Genomic DNA, 16,052 nt, shown 5'->3' with positions numbered 1-16,052 from the left:
GAGGATATTTTTAGGCCCCAGCGCACAAACAATCGCTGATCATCGTTCTCAAAACAGAGAGGATATTTTTAGGCCCCAGCGCACAAACAATCGCTGATCATCGTTCTCAAAACAGAGAGGATATTTTTAGGCCCCAGCGCACAAACAATCGCTGATCATCGTTTTCAAAACAGAGAGAATATTTTTAGGCCCCAGCGCACAAACAATCGCTGATCATCGTTCTCAAAACAGAGAGGATATTTTTTGGCCCCAGCGCACAAACAATCGCTGATCATCGTTCTCAAAACAGAGAGAATATTTTTAGGCCCCAGCGCACAAACAATCGCTGATCATCGTTCTCAAAACAGAGATGATATTTTTAGGCCCCAGCGCACAAACAATCGCTGATCATCGTTCTCAAAACAGAGAGAATATTTTTAGGCCCCAGCGCACAAACAATCGCTGATCATCGTTCTCAAAACAGAGAGGATATTTTTAGGCCCCAGCTCACAAACAATCGCTGTTCATCGTTCTCAAAACTTGTCGTTGCACATCTCACATTTCAAGTGCATTGCAGATTTTGTGCCGATAAAATCAAACCTGTTTCAAAATATCGGAACGTCTGGGACTGCTCAAAGACGGGATCGGTAGCCCTCAGATTGCGTCTCTGACCCGCTCACATTATACAAGCCTCGGGAACAGCCACGCACCCCGAGTAGGCAATGACATGGGAATTTTGTCTCCGATCTCAAAAACTTGTCTGGGACAGCTAAATCGGGGCCAAAATTGTGTAGTGTACGCCAGGCTTTAGTTGTTTATTTTCTGTCAATCTTATTTTTCTGAGGACAAAGACTAGATTCGATGTCTTCAGTGTCTGAAACTGTCATTACTAAAACCTAGTGAAAGTGACAAACTGACACATTTTCATTTTCATCAAAAACTATTTTATATCAAAGGAGTGCATTTGATTTTACAGTCTGCACATACGCAGTTCGGCGCTACACAACCGTTAGACCCGATGACGTGTTTCTGCACATGCGCTTAGCTAGCTAACATCGCATAAAAGTGTGATTGGGGACCCAATGACGTGTCTCTGCGCATGAGCTTAGCTAGCTAACGTCGCCATGACATCGCCTAAAAGTGTGATCGGGGATTTCTATTGGAGAAGCAGTTTCTGTCTATGGTTGAGCACTGAGCAGTCTGCAGTCAAAGAGAGAAAAAGGAAGAAAAAGCTAAACATGATTACCAGTGTCACCTAGGAGGATGTAGCCCAGATAGTTTGAAAGAACTGACGTCAGCATCTTACTTCCTCTGAAAGCCATGTTAGGCAGAGATACTCTATAATGACGGGATGGTCTTGTCTCTGCCCTAACAATGGGAGTTGTTGTCACAAATGTGGAAAGGCAGGCGGGAGGAGGTGAGATCAGGTGGGAACGTTCTAGCCAATGAAAGGGCAGATATGCGTGTGAACAACAGACACAACTCTTGAGATAAAATAGTTGTTCTCAAAGTTGCAGAGATGCCACGTGCGTCCACTTATATCAGTACATTCGTAACAACCTAAACATTACAAAACTTCTATTAGATAAAATAAGCCTCACTTTGCAAATTAGCAACAAAAAAATGTTGTTTACCAAATCCGACCCTCTCTCATTGAACTCCGTACAAAAAATCTTAACTTGGTCTGCTTATGGCTGTATTCTGGCATGGACAGATTTTGACGGGAGTGGAGCCTCTCGCTTTGCCTCTTCCTGTCTGAGTTTGTGCATATTCTGAGGTTCTATCCCAACAGCTCATCACTCCACTGCTGTCATAGCAACATACCCCAGACATTATGCATGTAGAGAAAACTGGTAGAACTCATCACAACAAACCGGATATGTTTTTGCATTAACATATGAATTTAACAAGTTGTCATCATGACAAAAACAGAACCCTGCCATCAGGATTTGACCTCTGACCCCTGTTTGACCTGATCAATCAATCAGGGGCATAGTTCAGTGGGCAAATGTTGTGCAATGTCGCAAATAGAAATGTAATGAATAGAGCTGGCATGCTATTTTTTTTTACATTCTACATTTAAGAGAGGCTTAATTGATTTTCCACATTACATATTTCTATATGAACGCTCCACAACGTCCTACTGAACCCACCCCTGATCTCTGTTGGCCCTCCTCTGTTATACAGTGAGCTCCATAATTCACTGGACAGTGACCATTCTTTTGTTATGTTGGTTCTGTACTCTAGCACTTTGAGTTTGAAAGGATACAATGACAATGAGGGTGAAGTGCAGACTGTCAGCTTTAATTTGAGGGTATTTTCATACATATCGGATGAACCGTTTACGAATTATAGAAGCTTTTGTACATGCTCCCCCCCATTTTCGGGCATCAAAAATCATTGGACAGTTTAACATAATGTAGAATAAAGTAATCATTGTTAATATTTGGTCGCATATCCTTTGCATGCAATGACTGCTTGAAGTCTGCGATGCATCGCCATCACCAGACGCTGGGTATCTTCCCTGGTGATGCTCTGCCAGGCCTGTACTGCAGCCATCTTCAGTTCCTGCTTGTTTCGGGGACTTATTGCCTTAAGTCTCCTCTTCAGCATGTAAAATGCATGTTCAATTGGATTCAGATCTGGTGATTGACTCGGCCAGTCAAGGTTTTTCCACTTTTTGGCCATCAAAAACCCCTTTGTTGCTCTAGCAGTATGTTTAGGGTCATTGTCTTGTTGCGTGATTAAGTGCCGTCCAATGAGTTTGGAGGCATTTGGTTTTATCTGAGCAGATAAAATATTTCTGTAGACTTCAGAATTCATTGTTCTACTTCTGTCTGCAGTCACATCATCGATGAAGACAAGTGAGCCTGTTCCACTGGCAGCCATACAGGCCCAAGCCATAACACCCCCTCCACCATGTTTCATGGATGAGGTGGTATGCTTTGGATCATGGGCATTTCTTTTTTTCTCCACACTTTTGTCTTTCCATCACTCTGGTACATGTTAATCTTTGTCTCATCTGTCCACAATGTTTTTTTCCAGAACTCTTGGGGTTCTTTTAGGTGCTTTTTAGCAAACTGTAATCTTGCCTTTCTGTTCTTCAGGCTTATCAGTGGTTTGCATCTTGTAGTGTACCCTCTGTAGTCCTGCTGGTGTAGTCTTCTGCGTATGGTAGACTTTGACACATCTACACCTGCATCCAGGAGAGTGTTTTTGATCTGTTGGGCTGTTATCAGGGGTTTTTTCTTCACCATAGAGAGTATTCTCCGGTCATCCACTACAGTGGTCTTCCTCTGTCTACCGGGTCTTTTGACATAATTGAGTTCACCGGTTGTTTTTTTCTTGTTAATGATGAACAAAACTGTTGACTTGGGCATGGCCAGGGTTTTTGCAATGTTCCTGAATGATTGATTTTCATTTCTGAGCCTTATGACGGCCAACTTCATTTGCATCGACACTGCTGTCTTCCTCATGTTGTCACACCCCAATAACAACCTCCAAAGGCAATAGCAACGTCTAGAATCATTACTATTCATCAACAGCTCTCCTGCATTCACTAACGACACAAATGAATACACCTGCCTAACGACACACATCTGTGAAGCCAATTTAACAAATACTTGTAGTACCTTAAAATGGGGGGACCATGTACAAAAGGTGCTGTCATTTCTAAACGGTTCATCCGATATGTATGAAAATACCCTCAAATTAAAGCTGACAGTCTGCACTTCACGCTCATTGTCATTGTATCCTTTCAAACTCAAAGTGCTAGAGTACAGAACCAAAATAACAAAACAATGGTCACTGTCCAATGAATTATGGAGCTCACTGTATATGTGCAGTGAGTTGATGAGTTCATGTTGTCCCTCCTCCAGGTGGTTTCGACGTGGACATCAAAGGCTGGGGCGGCGAGGACGTGCACCTTTACAGGAAATACCTTCACAGCAACCTGCTGGTGGTGCGGTCCCCGTCTAGGGGCCTCTTCCACCTGTGGCACGAAAAGCACTGCGCGGACGAGCTGCCCCCGGAACAGTACAGGATGTGCATGCAGTCCAAGGCCATGAACGAGGCCTCGCATGGCCAGCTGGGGATGCTCTTCTTCCGACACGAGATTGAGGCACACCTGCGCAAGCAGAAACCCCAGAGGCCAAACCCTGCCAAGAAGACATGATGAAGACATGATGAGGGAGTCACACAGGACTCTAGACTACAGGAGGAGGGCATGACAGAATGACAGTCAGAGACAGTGAGGGGGAAACAACAACAGAACAGAGATCTATTGTTATGAACTGATGACATAACAATACTGACTCACTATGGAGAAAAAACACTCCAATATGTCCTCCGATGCCAAAACAGACATAAAAAAGACACCTGTCGTAACTTGAAGAAGTGCAAGCACTGTAAAGACAACAGTGAGAGTCAAAAGGAGCAGCAGAAAGACTTGACTGCTCCGCTGTGTTTTGGTTTAAAATCATGTTGACTGACTGACAGCTGGTTTTGAGAATCATGATGAGGCATCTGCTGATATTTCTTGAAGGCTAGATAAAGACTATAACTAGATTTTCCTGTAGCCTATTAGAGACACCTTGTGGACTGGAAGAGAACAGCATGACTGTGAATGGAATGAGGACACTCTAAAGCTGAAGTCATGTAAACAGGTCACTTGACTCTACTCAGTACTGATGGTCAATCAATAAATTAAAACAGGCATTACTGAGGGTTATGTAGAGACACAATGACAACAATGGAGGGACATGGAAGCTGTTAGATATTAATTATTTCTCAAGCTCCACAGAATCATTATACAGATGTAGTATCCTAATTTGATCACTCCTTTGTTGCTGAGAATTTTCCTGCACTGCAGCAAATGCAGATGAGCTTTGTGAGTTACATAAATTCACTGAAAACCCAAACTCTAGCCCTGTTTATACCTGGTGCTAACATGGGTCCTTTGTGCACAATCAGAATGTGGACAAGATCAGGACAAAGGACGCAAGTTAGAACCAGGTATAAACGGGGTTAATACACGGTTATATTAACAGTATTGCACTTTTCATGTAGCCTACTTTTGGCCAGCTGATAGCCAAACCACTGATCAAGCAACATTATGGACTAAACGTTGCTGCAGGATTCTTTTGCTGTGACAACACAGGTCAAATGAATATCCTACATCTATAGTGCTCTGCTTTTTCATGAGTTTAACTAATCCTACAAGTGCTTGTATGTGCTTTTTTTATATATATCATCAATAAACAAAACAGTGTCGTTTGAAGGGTGTCGTTTGAAGGTTCAAAATAAATATACTGAATTTTTTGCCCAGTATTATTATGGTTTGCTGTTTGAACAGGAAGCTATGAGGCATAGGGAAGATGTTATGGTCCTAAGAGAAAACATCGATACAGTGTCCAAGATGTTTCTCAATGTTGTGATATTAAGAGATCATTTGACTATTCTAGATAGTCTTTGTTTTGTGTATGGGCTAACATTGTGCAAATAATATATTATAATAGATAGATTACACTTCTATTCCATAATTAAGTTATAAACACAGTGTTAAAATGGTAGAACGGTCTTCACTTTCTATCAGAACTTTTAATGTTGGAGAAAAAAAATTGCTCCAAAAATGCTTATTTATTATTTAACAATGTTGTTAGCTGTACCTACTCTTCCTTAGAAGCTTAAATGACGATGGCTTGACACAAGTCTAAATGAGCCAAATGAAGTTTAGAGGTAGTAGAACGCTTCCATGTCTATAGAGCGGTATAAGCTAGGAATGGGCCAGTATAGGCAGTCCATCCACAGAGCAATATAGGCCAGGGGATGGGAAGGTTAAGAAAAGGCCAGTATGAAAGTGCAAATGAAGACAATCTGAAATGGTTAGAAAAGGAAAGTTAGTGGCCTCTGATATTTGAAAGTGACACATTGTTTTTATGTTATCCAGGTGGATTTCAACTGAGAGTATTTCTTAGAGATGTAGCCTATCGATGGTTAAGTGCAGTATTATAGATGAATACATTTTCAGTGAGTGACAATGACCTTATGCCATTTCACTTATTTGTCTTAAATGTCAGCTCTCCAAATTGAGTTTTAACTATATATTGAGGTGTTTGATTACATTCCTCATGAGTATTTCACATGGAAGAACTCATATTAACCTACATTTGTGTTGGATCCCCAAAGCCTGTAAAAAGAGTAATGAGCACACTCTTTTTAATTAATGTTTTATTGTTTGTTTTTATTGTTTCATGAAAGGATACTTATTTCTGTTAATAATAAATATAACTTTCCTGATGATGTTCTTGATTGATTCTCAATGCATACCTTTTTTTCCCTTTAAATTATTCTGTTTAAAGTTTTGCCTTCAATTGAAATAAACTTTTATTCATTTTGAGACCCTTGTAATAGTTTAAAATAAAGAAAAAAAAAAATTTTCTGGTCTGATGCTTCTTCCCAGATGTTATTTGACTCTTGCAAAAAATGCAGTAGTCTCTAATCTACTTTATTCTACTTTGTTCTAGTCTGTACTCATAGAAAAAAGGGTTATTTGGGGTTCTATATAGAACCTTTTGGTTCTTTGGAAGAGATTAAAGCTGCAATAAGTAACTTTTTTAGGCGATCCTACCAAATTCATATAGAAATATTAGTTATTATTACGAATTCCCTGCCGGTGACTGTTATTAGCACCTCACAACCCAAAGCTGCACATTCCACTCCCCATCCCTCACTACCGGAGCCTGAGAGTCTAGGGGGTACCATAAACCTGCCTCTCAAACTCTCACTGACCTATGCCCTGATAGGTTGCTAGGGAGGTTACTAGGGGGCCGGACATCTGCCCATCCTCTTGACTCTGCAGGTCACACAATACTTACAGTCTCCCTCAAGCAGTGGCAGAGAGCAACATCTCTGTCTCTGCCCATCAACAACTGGACTCAATCATATATCTCTGGACTTGTGGGAAGGAGTGCGTGGCCAAAGTGTGTTGTGTAACATTTGTATATTGTTCTTCATAGTTAGTTACTACTATTGCAGATGGTATGTTGCCCCTCTGAGTTTACTGTGTTGTGTAATGCTCTGCAGGTGGCATATACAATCTATACAGTTCCTTGACATTTATTACTGCTATATTCTGTAAGATTCTGTATCTGTGCCCTGGTGTATTCATTGGGTATGTGTGTATTCTTTACCTCTGTTTCTGTCCATTACAGAACCACTACCATTCCACTACTATTCCACTACCATTCCACTACTATTCCACTACCATTCCACTACTATTCCACTACTATTCCACTACCATTCCACTACTATTCCACTACTATTCCACTACCATTCCACTACTATTCCACTACCATTCCACTACTATTCCACTACCATTCCACTACCATTCCACCACCATTGCACTACCATTCCACTACCATTCCACTACTATTCCACTACCATTCCACTACTATTCCACTACCATTCCACTACTATTCCACTACCATTCCACTACTATTCCACTAACATTCCACTACCATTCCACTACCATTCCACTACTATTCCACTACCATTCCACTACCATTCCACTACTATTCCACTACCATTCCACTACCATTCCACCACCATTGCACTACCATTCCACTACCATTCCACTACTATTCCACTACCTTTCCCACTTTTCATCCCCATGTTCTTCTTCCTCAGAGTGTTTAAATAAAGTTCTTGTGTGTGTTAACTCTTGGGCTGTTTTATTCCCTTCTAACCGGGGGCGGTGTCAGTGGGTCACAAACCAGTAAAATATGTAGAGCCGGGTCGCTCGCTTTCAGTTATAGATCTGTCATTGTCATTGAAAGCAAGTCTAAGAAGCGGTAGATCTGTTCTATGTGTGTTATTTCTATGCTTCCCGTTCTTAAGTTTTGTTTTTGCGTCTTTTACTTTCGGTTTTATACACCAGTTTCAAACAGCTGAAAATACAATATTTTTGGTTATGGAAAATATATTTCCAAGCGGTTCAGATGGTACAATGGTTCTCTACACTATCCATGCTTATTTTGTCACATAAACAGAAATTGGGCGAACTATTAGAATTTTAGCAACCAGGAAATGGCGGAGGGATTTCTGCATAGTGCATCTTTAATGAACCCTTTATTTAAAAGATGTTATACCCAGTGAAGGCATTGAGGGTTCAAGCCCTATCCCAGAGTGTAATGGGGATTTTAGAAATCAACAGCTAACAAAAGCTAACCCAGTCACGTCAAACTCTGAAATGGCAGATAACATTCCCTTTTAATTTGTTTTAGCTCTTTTCCATTGACATTTACAGTGAGGGAAAAAAAGTATTTGATCCCCTGCTGATTTTGTATGTTTGCCCACTGACAAAGAAATGATCAGTCTATAATTTTAATGGTAGGTTTATTTGAACAGCGAGAGACAGAATAACAAAAGAAAAAAAAAAAAAAAAAAGCATTAAAAAAAGTATATATAAATTGATTTGCATTTTAATGAGGGAAATAAGTATTTGACCCCCTCTCAATCAGAAAGATTTCTGGCTCCCAGGTGTCTTTTATACAGGTAACGAGCTGAGATTAGGAGCACACTCTTAAAGGGAGTGCTCCTAATCTCAGCCTGTTACCTGTATAAAATATACCTGTCCACAGAAGCAATCAATCAATCAGATTCCAAACTCTCCACCATGGCCAAGACCAAAGAGCTCTCCAAGGATGTCAGGGACAAGATTGTAGACCTACACAAGGCTGGAATGGGCTACAAGACCATCGCCAAGCAGCTTGGTGAGAAGGTGACAACAGTTGGTGCGATTATTCGCAAATGGAAGAAACACAAAATAACTGTAAATCTCCCTTGGCCTGGGGCTCCATGCAAGATCTCACCTCATGGAGTTGCAATGATCATGAAAACGGTGAGGAATCAGCCCCAAACTACATGGGAGGATTTTGTCAATGATCTCAAGGCAGCTGGGACCATAGTCACCAAGAAAACAATTGGTAACACACTACGCCGTGAAGGACTGAAATCCTGCAGCGCCCGCAAGGTCCCCCTGCTCAAGAAAGCACATATACAGGGACGTCTGAAGTTTGCCAATGAACATCTGAATGATTCAGAGGAGAACTGGGTGAAAGTGTTGTGGTCAGATGAGACCAAAATTGAGCTCTTTGGCATCAACTCAACTCGCCGTGTTTGGAGGAGGAGGAATACTGCCTATGACCCCAAGAACACCATCCCCACCGTCAAACATGGAGGTGGAAACATTATGCTTTGGGGGTGTTTTTCTGCTAAGGGGACAGGACAACTTCACTGCATCAAAGGGACGATGGACGGGGCCATATACTGTCAAATCTTGGGTGAGAACCTCCTTCCCTCAGCCAGGGCATTGAAAATGGGTCGTGGATGGGTATTCCAGCATGACAATGACCCAAAACACATGGCCAAGGCAACAAAGGAGTGGCTCAAGAAGAAGCACATTAAGGTCCTGGAGTGGCCTAGCCAGTCTCCAGACCTTAATCCCATAGAAAATCTGTGGAGGGAGCTGAAGGTTCGAGTTGCCAAACGTCACCCTCGAAACCTTACTGACTTGGAGAAGATCTGCAAAGAGGAGTGGAGCAAAATCCCTCCTGAAATGTGTGCAAACCTGGTGGCCAACTACAAGAAACGTCTGACCTCTGTGATTGCCAACAAGGGTTTTGCTACCAAGTACTAAGTCATGTTTTGCAGAGGGGTCAAATACTTATTTCCCTCATTAAAATTGAAATACATTTATAACATTTTTGACATGCATTATTCTGGATTTTTGTTGTTGTTATTCTGTCTCTCACTGTTCAAATAAACCTACCATTAAAATTATAGACTGATCATGTCTTTGTCAGTGGGCAAACGTACAAAATCAGCAGGGGATCAAATACTTCCCTCACTATATATCCATATTAATGATGCTGCCTCATGATTTCGCCTGGTCAGAAAAATGGCTAGCTGATGTCCGACACATTAGCTCTCTATGGCAAGGGGAAGACCGAATTCATATTTTGCAACATTGTTGCCGAGGTCTGAGTGGCAAACAGCAAGTTCATACGAACCTGTGCTGTTGCAAACTAAATGCTAGCTAGAAGCAAGAGGAAATCATGTGTTTAATATAAGCATACAATATATTTTTTAAAGGGGTTCTATATTGAGCCCCACAGTGGACACGTCAAAATACCCATAAAACCTAGCGGTCAAACATAGAAATGGTTCCTATAGTTATTTTACCGTTCATTTTATCCATTGTGGATTTTAGAAGCACTTCAAATAACGGCTGTTTTGTGTAGACTAACCCTGAAGTGACGTTTTGATAACTGTGTAAATCTCTCTTGGACAAGGTGACTTTTTTTTAAATCTATACAGTGGGGGAAAAAAGTATTTAGTCAGCCACCAATTGTGCAAGTTCTCCCACTTAAAAAGATGAGAGAGGCCTGTAATTTTCATCATAGGTACACGTCAACTATGACAGACAAAATGAGGGAAAAAAATCCAGAAAATCACATTGTAGGATTTTTTATGAATTTATTTGCAAATTATGGTGGAAAATAAGTATTTGGTCAATAACAAAAGTTTCTCAATACTTTGTTATATACCCTTTGTTGGCAATGACACAGGTCAAACGTTTTCTGTAAGTCTTCACAAGGTTTTCACACACTGTTGCTGGTATTTTGGCCCATTCCTCCATGCAGATCTCCTCTAGAGCAGTGATGTTTTGGGGCTGTCACTGGGCAACACGGACTTTCAACTCCCTCCAAAGATTTCCTATGGGGTTGAGATCTGGAGACTGGCTAGGCCACTCCAGGACCTTGAAATGCTTCTTACGAAGCCACTCCTTCGTTGCCCGGGCGGTGTGTTTGGGATCATTGTCATGCTGAAAGACCCAGCCACGTTTCATCTTCAATGCCCTTGCTGATGAAAGGAGGTTTTCACTCAAAATCTCACGATACATGGCCCCATTCATTCTTTCCTTTACACGGATCAGTCGTCCTGGTCCCTTTGCAGAAAAACAGCCCCAAAGCATGATGTTTCCACCCCCATGCTTCACAGTAGGTATGGTGTTCTTTGGATGCAACTCAGCATTCTTTGTCCTCCAAACACGACGAGTTGAGTTTTTACCAAAAAGTTCTATTTTGGTTTCATCTGACAATATGACATTCTCCCAATCCTCTTCTGGATCATCCAAATGCACTCTAGCAAACTTCAGACGGGCCTGGACATGTACTGGCTTAAGCAGGGGGACACGTCTGGCACTGCAGGATTTGAGTCCCTGGCGGCGTAGTGTGTTACTGATGGTAGGCTTTGTTACTTTGGTCCCAGCTCTCTGCAGGTCATTCACTAGGTCCCCCCGTGTGGTTCTGGGATTTTTGCTCACCGTTCTTGTGATCATTTTGACCCCACGGGGTGAGATCTTGCGTGGAGCCCCAGATCGAGGGAGATTATCAGTGGTCTTGTATGTCTTCCATTTCCTAATAATTGCTCCCACAGTTGAATTCTTCAAACCAAGCTGCTTACCTATTGCAGATTCAGTCTTCCCAGCCTGGTGCAGGTCTACAATTTTGTTTCTGGTGTCCTTTGACAGCTCTTTGGTCTTGGCCATAGTGGAGTTTGGAGTGTGACTGTTTGAGGTTGTGGACAGGTGTCTTTTATACTGATAACGTTCAAACAGGTGCCATTAATACAGGTAATGAGTGGAGGACAGAGGAGCCTCTTAAAGAAGAAGTTACAGGTCTGTGAGAGCCAGAAATCTTGCTTGTTTGTAGGTGACCAAATACTTATTTTCCACCATAATTTGCAAATAAATTCATTAAAAATCCTACAATGTGATTTTCTGGATTTTTTAAAATCAATTTGTCTGTCATAGTTGACGTGTACCTATGATGAAAATTACAGGCCTCTCTCATCTTTTTAAGTGGGAGAACTTGCACAATTGGTGGCTGACTAAATACTTGTTTTACCCCACTGTATATTCGGCTCTATTTACTCTCAGATTCGAAAATGCTAATTAGCATCAACGTACAAATCTCTGCAAGCTCCTGCACATCATCTCTAGCTGACACCTTCGCTGTCAGATAGCTAGCTACTAGCTACCTTGATCCAAAACGAAATATATATTGAACTGTATATTGCTGTTCCATATTTTATTAAACTAATATTTGTCTTATTTATGCATTTGGTATTGTGTATTGTACAGAATACTATCCTAGTAGCAGTCAGATATGTATAATGTGCCATTAATTCTAGGCTAGTTTTTTGCAAATACGCTATATAGCTAACTACCTACCTAGATGATATTAGCAACATACTTTACCCTTATTTTACCAGATCCTCTTCTCCTTCAGCCAGTGGTCTTTATTTAATCCCTTATCATTTCTGCCAACTGTATGAACAAGGTGAAATCTATTTCAATTATGGTGTCAGAATGCACTGCTGTATTAGTGAGTTACAAATGGAAAAAAAATTGATGTAAGGTAGATTTGATTTAAAATACTTTGTCAACTCCAGTAGAATGAGAAACACACTTAAGACTCAAAACAAGGAAGCCATGCCTAAACGCAGCTCTATCAACACCCTTCTTGTCAGTTTAACAGGTCCATGTTGCTGCTGTCAATTGTGAGCAGCACATTTACCACTGCATTCAGTCTAAACCCCAGAATAAGCAGGAGGACAGCTTTACACAGGTGAAAAAAAGGGTAGCAAAAACAGTACACCACAACACCTTTAAACGTGTTACTGAGTCTAGATGTTATCAAATCAGGAGAAGAACAAGTGAAGGAAGCAGCATAGGGAAGATGGGTGAAGGTAGGGTGGGTTTATAGAGAAAAGATGGAGAGTTCCAAAGTGTCCAAAAGCTAAGGGACCATTGGGTATAAAAGGCATAGTGTGGAATAAGGGGTAGCTAAAGAGATGGTTGGCCATGGAATAAACATAAAATGGGGTGCTGGTGTGCTTCTGCACCCCTTTTAGGTTGTGGTCACAAATATCCGGCCCATGTCCAGTCATACTCGGGGTCTCAGCGTGTCCCTCAACGTCATTCCGTCTCAGTTGCAGCATTAAAATAATGGTCATTGTGTGTCTGAATCACAACATTAAAGACAATGAGTGATCACAGCATTTCCACAAATTGAGCCATAGACAATAAAACTTAGCATTGAGGACAGCATTTAGTTGACAACGTGGTGGTTAACATTATGGCTACCTTGTGTGATGATGGAAGAATCTTACCCCAGCTGTAGGTTCATTTGAGTGTGTGTGGTCACTTAGGCCTGCACATCAACCAGGACTGGGACCATTGGAGACTTGGGATGCCTGCACATCAACCAGTACTGGGACCATTGGAGACTTGGGATGCCTGCACATCGACCAGTACTGGGACCATTGGAGACCTCACCTGCCAAAGCTAGCAAGGCTACCCCTAAGGGCAAGGCTGCTGCAGCAGCAGCCATCATCCAGGTGGAGGATGAGAATACAGGTGCCATAGAGAACATCATAGTGAAGAATGAGCCAGAGGCTGAGCAGGCTGCCATAGAGGTGGTGGTTGAGCAGTCAGAGGAGGCAGAGGCAGGGGTGGCGCTGCCTGTAGCAGAGGTTGCGTCCAACGGAGATCTCACCCCTGAGATGATCCTCAGCATGATGGACCGGTGATCTAGCCCACACAGGCAGCTCAAGGACTTCCCCCTTCTCTCAACATTTCCCTTCAAGTCCACCCTCTTCATATGATCTGCCATATTACAAACCACTCCGCTTTACTCTTTATTTTCATAATTTGTTTTTAACAAATCTGTGTTTCTTTTCACTCTCAAACCCACATCCTTCCATGCATTCACTGTAACAGTTTAAGTTCCAATTGCTTTGGTCTGGGGCGGCAGGTAGCTTAGTGGGTAAGAGCGTTGTGCCAGTAACCGAAAGGTCGCTGGTTCTAATCCCCGAGCCGACTAGGTGAAAAATCTGTCGATGTGCCCTTAAGGCACTTAACCCTAATTGCTCCTGTAAGTCGCTCTGGATAAGAGCGTCTGCTAAATGACTAAAATGTAAATGTAAAAATGAGACATGGGATGCCTGAACATCAACCAGTACTGGGACCATTGGAGACTTGGGATGCCTGCACATCAACCAGTACTGGGACCATTGGAGACTTGGGATGCCTGAACATCAACCAGTACTGGGACCATTGGAGACTTGGGATGCCTGAACATCAACCAGTACTGGGACCATTGGAGACTTGGGATGCCTGCACATCAACCAGTACTGGGACCATTGGAGACTTGGGATGCCTGCACATTAACCAGTACTGGGACCATTGGAGACTTGGGATGCCTGCACATCAACCAGTACTGGGACCATTGGAGACTTGGGATGCCTGCACATCAACCAGTACTGGGACCATTGGAGACTTGGGATGCCTGCACATTAACCAGTACTGGGACCATTGGAGACTTGGGATGCCTGCACATCAACCAGTACTGGGACCATTGGAGACTTGGGATGCCTGCACATCAACCAGTACTGGGACCATTGGAGACTTGGGATGCCTGCACATCAACCAGTACTGGGACCATTGGAGACTTGGGATGCCTGCACATCAACCAGTACTGGGACCATTGGAGACTTGGGATGCCTGCACATCAACCAGTACTGGGACCATTGGAGACTTGGGATGCCTGCACATCAACCAGTACTGGGACCATTGGAGACTTGGGATGCCTGCACATCAACCAGTACTGGGACCATTGGAGACTTGGGATGCTTGCTCTCAAAGTGCTGCTTGAGTGTCTTCAGGTCTGCATCTATAAAGGTCAAGTACAAAATGGAAGAAGTTAACAATCTGTGGCTTAGATTGAATTCAAAGTTGACAAATGATAAACTAAGCAATACGATGCAACAAACTACTACACATATGAAAGACTGTACCGCACAGGCCAGTACAATAGCCTACACAAGGAGAGGAACCTAATGACACATACAGTACCTAACCAATACTACTCACCCGACAGACAGTGCAGGTGTGAACCAGTGCTGCAGTCTTCTGGTTCTCAGCTGCTTCCTTCTTCTTAGCAGCCACCATGGCATCAGTCAACAAGTTCAACTTGAGAGTGGAGCATGCGTTATATATCAATACCCCCATCTCCAATTGTACTCAGAGTACAGAATTATGACTTAAACAGGTGCACAGCTCCAGATCTGAATGGCAGGAGTGTGTATAAGCTTTTGTTCCAGCCCAGCCCACAACTGATTACAAATCATAGCCTATCGCCGTTAACATTAACATTGAGTGATTCGAATATTGAGAGTTCCAATATATTTCAGGTAACTTGCACCTTCCCACCTGCCACAGCAGACACTGCCAGTACTCAGTTCCAGTTGGTACCGTGGGTCTCTCTACTCTCTACTCTGGCACACGTACATCTACAGTGTGAACCACTCAACAAATTCAAACATAGAAAACAGGATGCACCTGAGCTCAATTTAGAGTCTCATAGCAAAGGGTCTGAATACTTATGTAAATAAGGTATTTCTGTTTTTTATTTTTTAATAAATTTACAAAAATGTCTAAAAACCTGTTTTCACTTTGTCAATATTGGATATTGTGTGTAGATTGATGAGGATTTATTTATTTTTTAATCTATTTTAGAATAAGGCTGTAACGTAACAAAATGTGGAAAAAGTCAAGGGGTCTGAATATTTTCCGAATGCACTGTATGGTGTTTATAGACAGTATATGAATAGGAAAGGTGTGTACAGCAGTAGTTATATAGGATGAGCCATGACTAGAATACAGGGAAAGGGGATACTTAGTCAGCTGCACAACTGAATGCATTCAACCGAAATGTGTCTTCCGCATTTAACCCAACCCCTCTGAATCAGAGAGGTGCGTGGGGCTGCCTTAATCAACATCCACAGATCAGTTGTTGGAGGTTAACTGCCTTGTTCAAGGGCAGAACGGCAGATTTTTCCACCTTGCTGGCTCAAGGATTCAAACCAGCAACCACTAGGCCGCCCCAGTACAGTATATACATATAAAGTGGGTAAAACAGTATGGAAACATTATTGTCTCAGGTTCT

At 42.2% G+C, this 16,052-nt stretch overlaps 1 protein-coding gene across 1 annotated transcript in view; it reads left to right on the top strand.

The window, feature by feature from the left end:
- The window catches only part of LOC311135575 (chondroitin sulfate N-acetylgalactosaminyltransferase 1-like), a gene marked incomplete at its 3' end in the record, with an annotated part of 37,795 nt that extends 33,642 nt beyond the window's left edge, over nt 1-4,153 (top strand). The window contains exon 7 of the mRNA XM_084169586.1: nt 3,858-4,153. Within this exon, the coding sequence (XP_084025712.1) occupies nt 3,858-4,153 (296 nt within the window). The remainder of the gene's footprint in view (nt 1-3,857) is intronic.
- Nucleotides 4,154-16,052: the final 11,899 nt, after the last annotated feature.

The sequence above is a fragment of the Coregonus lavaretus genome, assembly GCF_964263955.1.
Source record: "Coregonus lavaretus genome assembly, chromosome: 10".
NCBI classification, from domain to species: domain Eukaryota; kingdom Metazoa; phylum Chordata; class Actinopteri; order Salmoniformes; family Salmonidae; genus Coregonus; species Coregonus lavaretus.
Note: the sequence above shows the minus strand (reverse complement) of the source record. Positions and strands in the feature narration are given on the sequence as shown.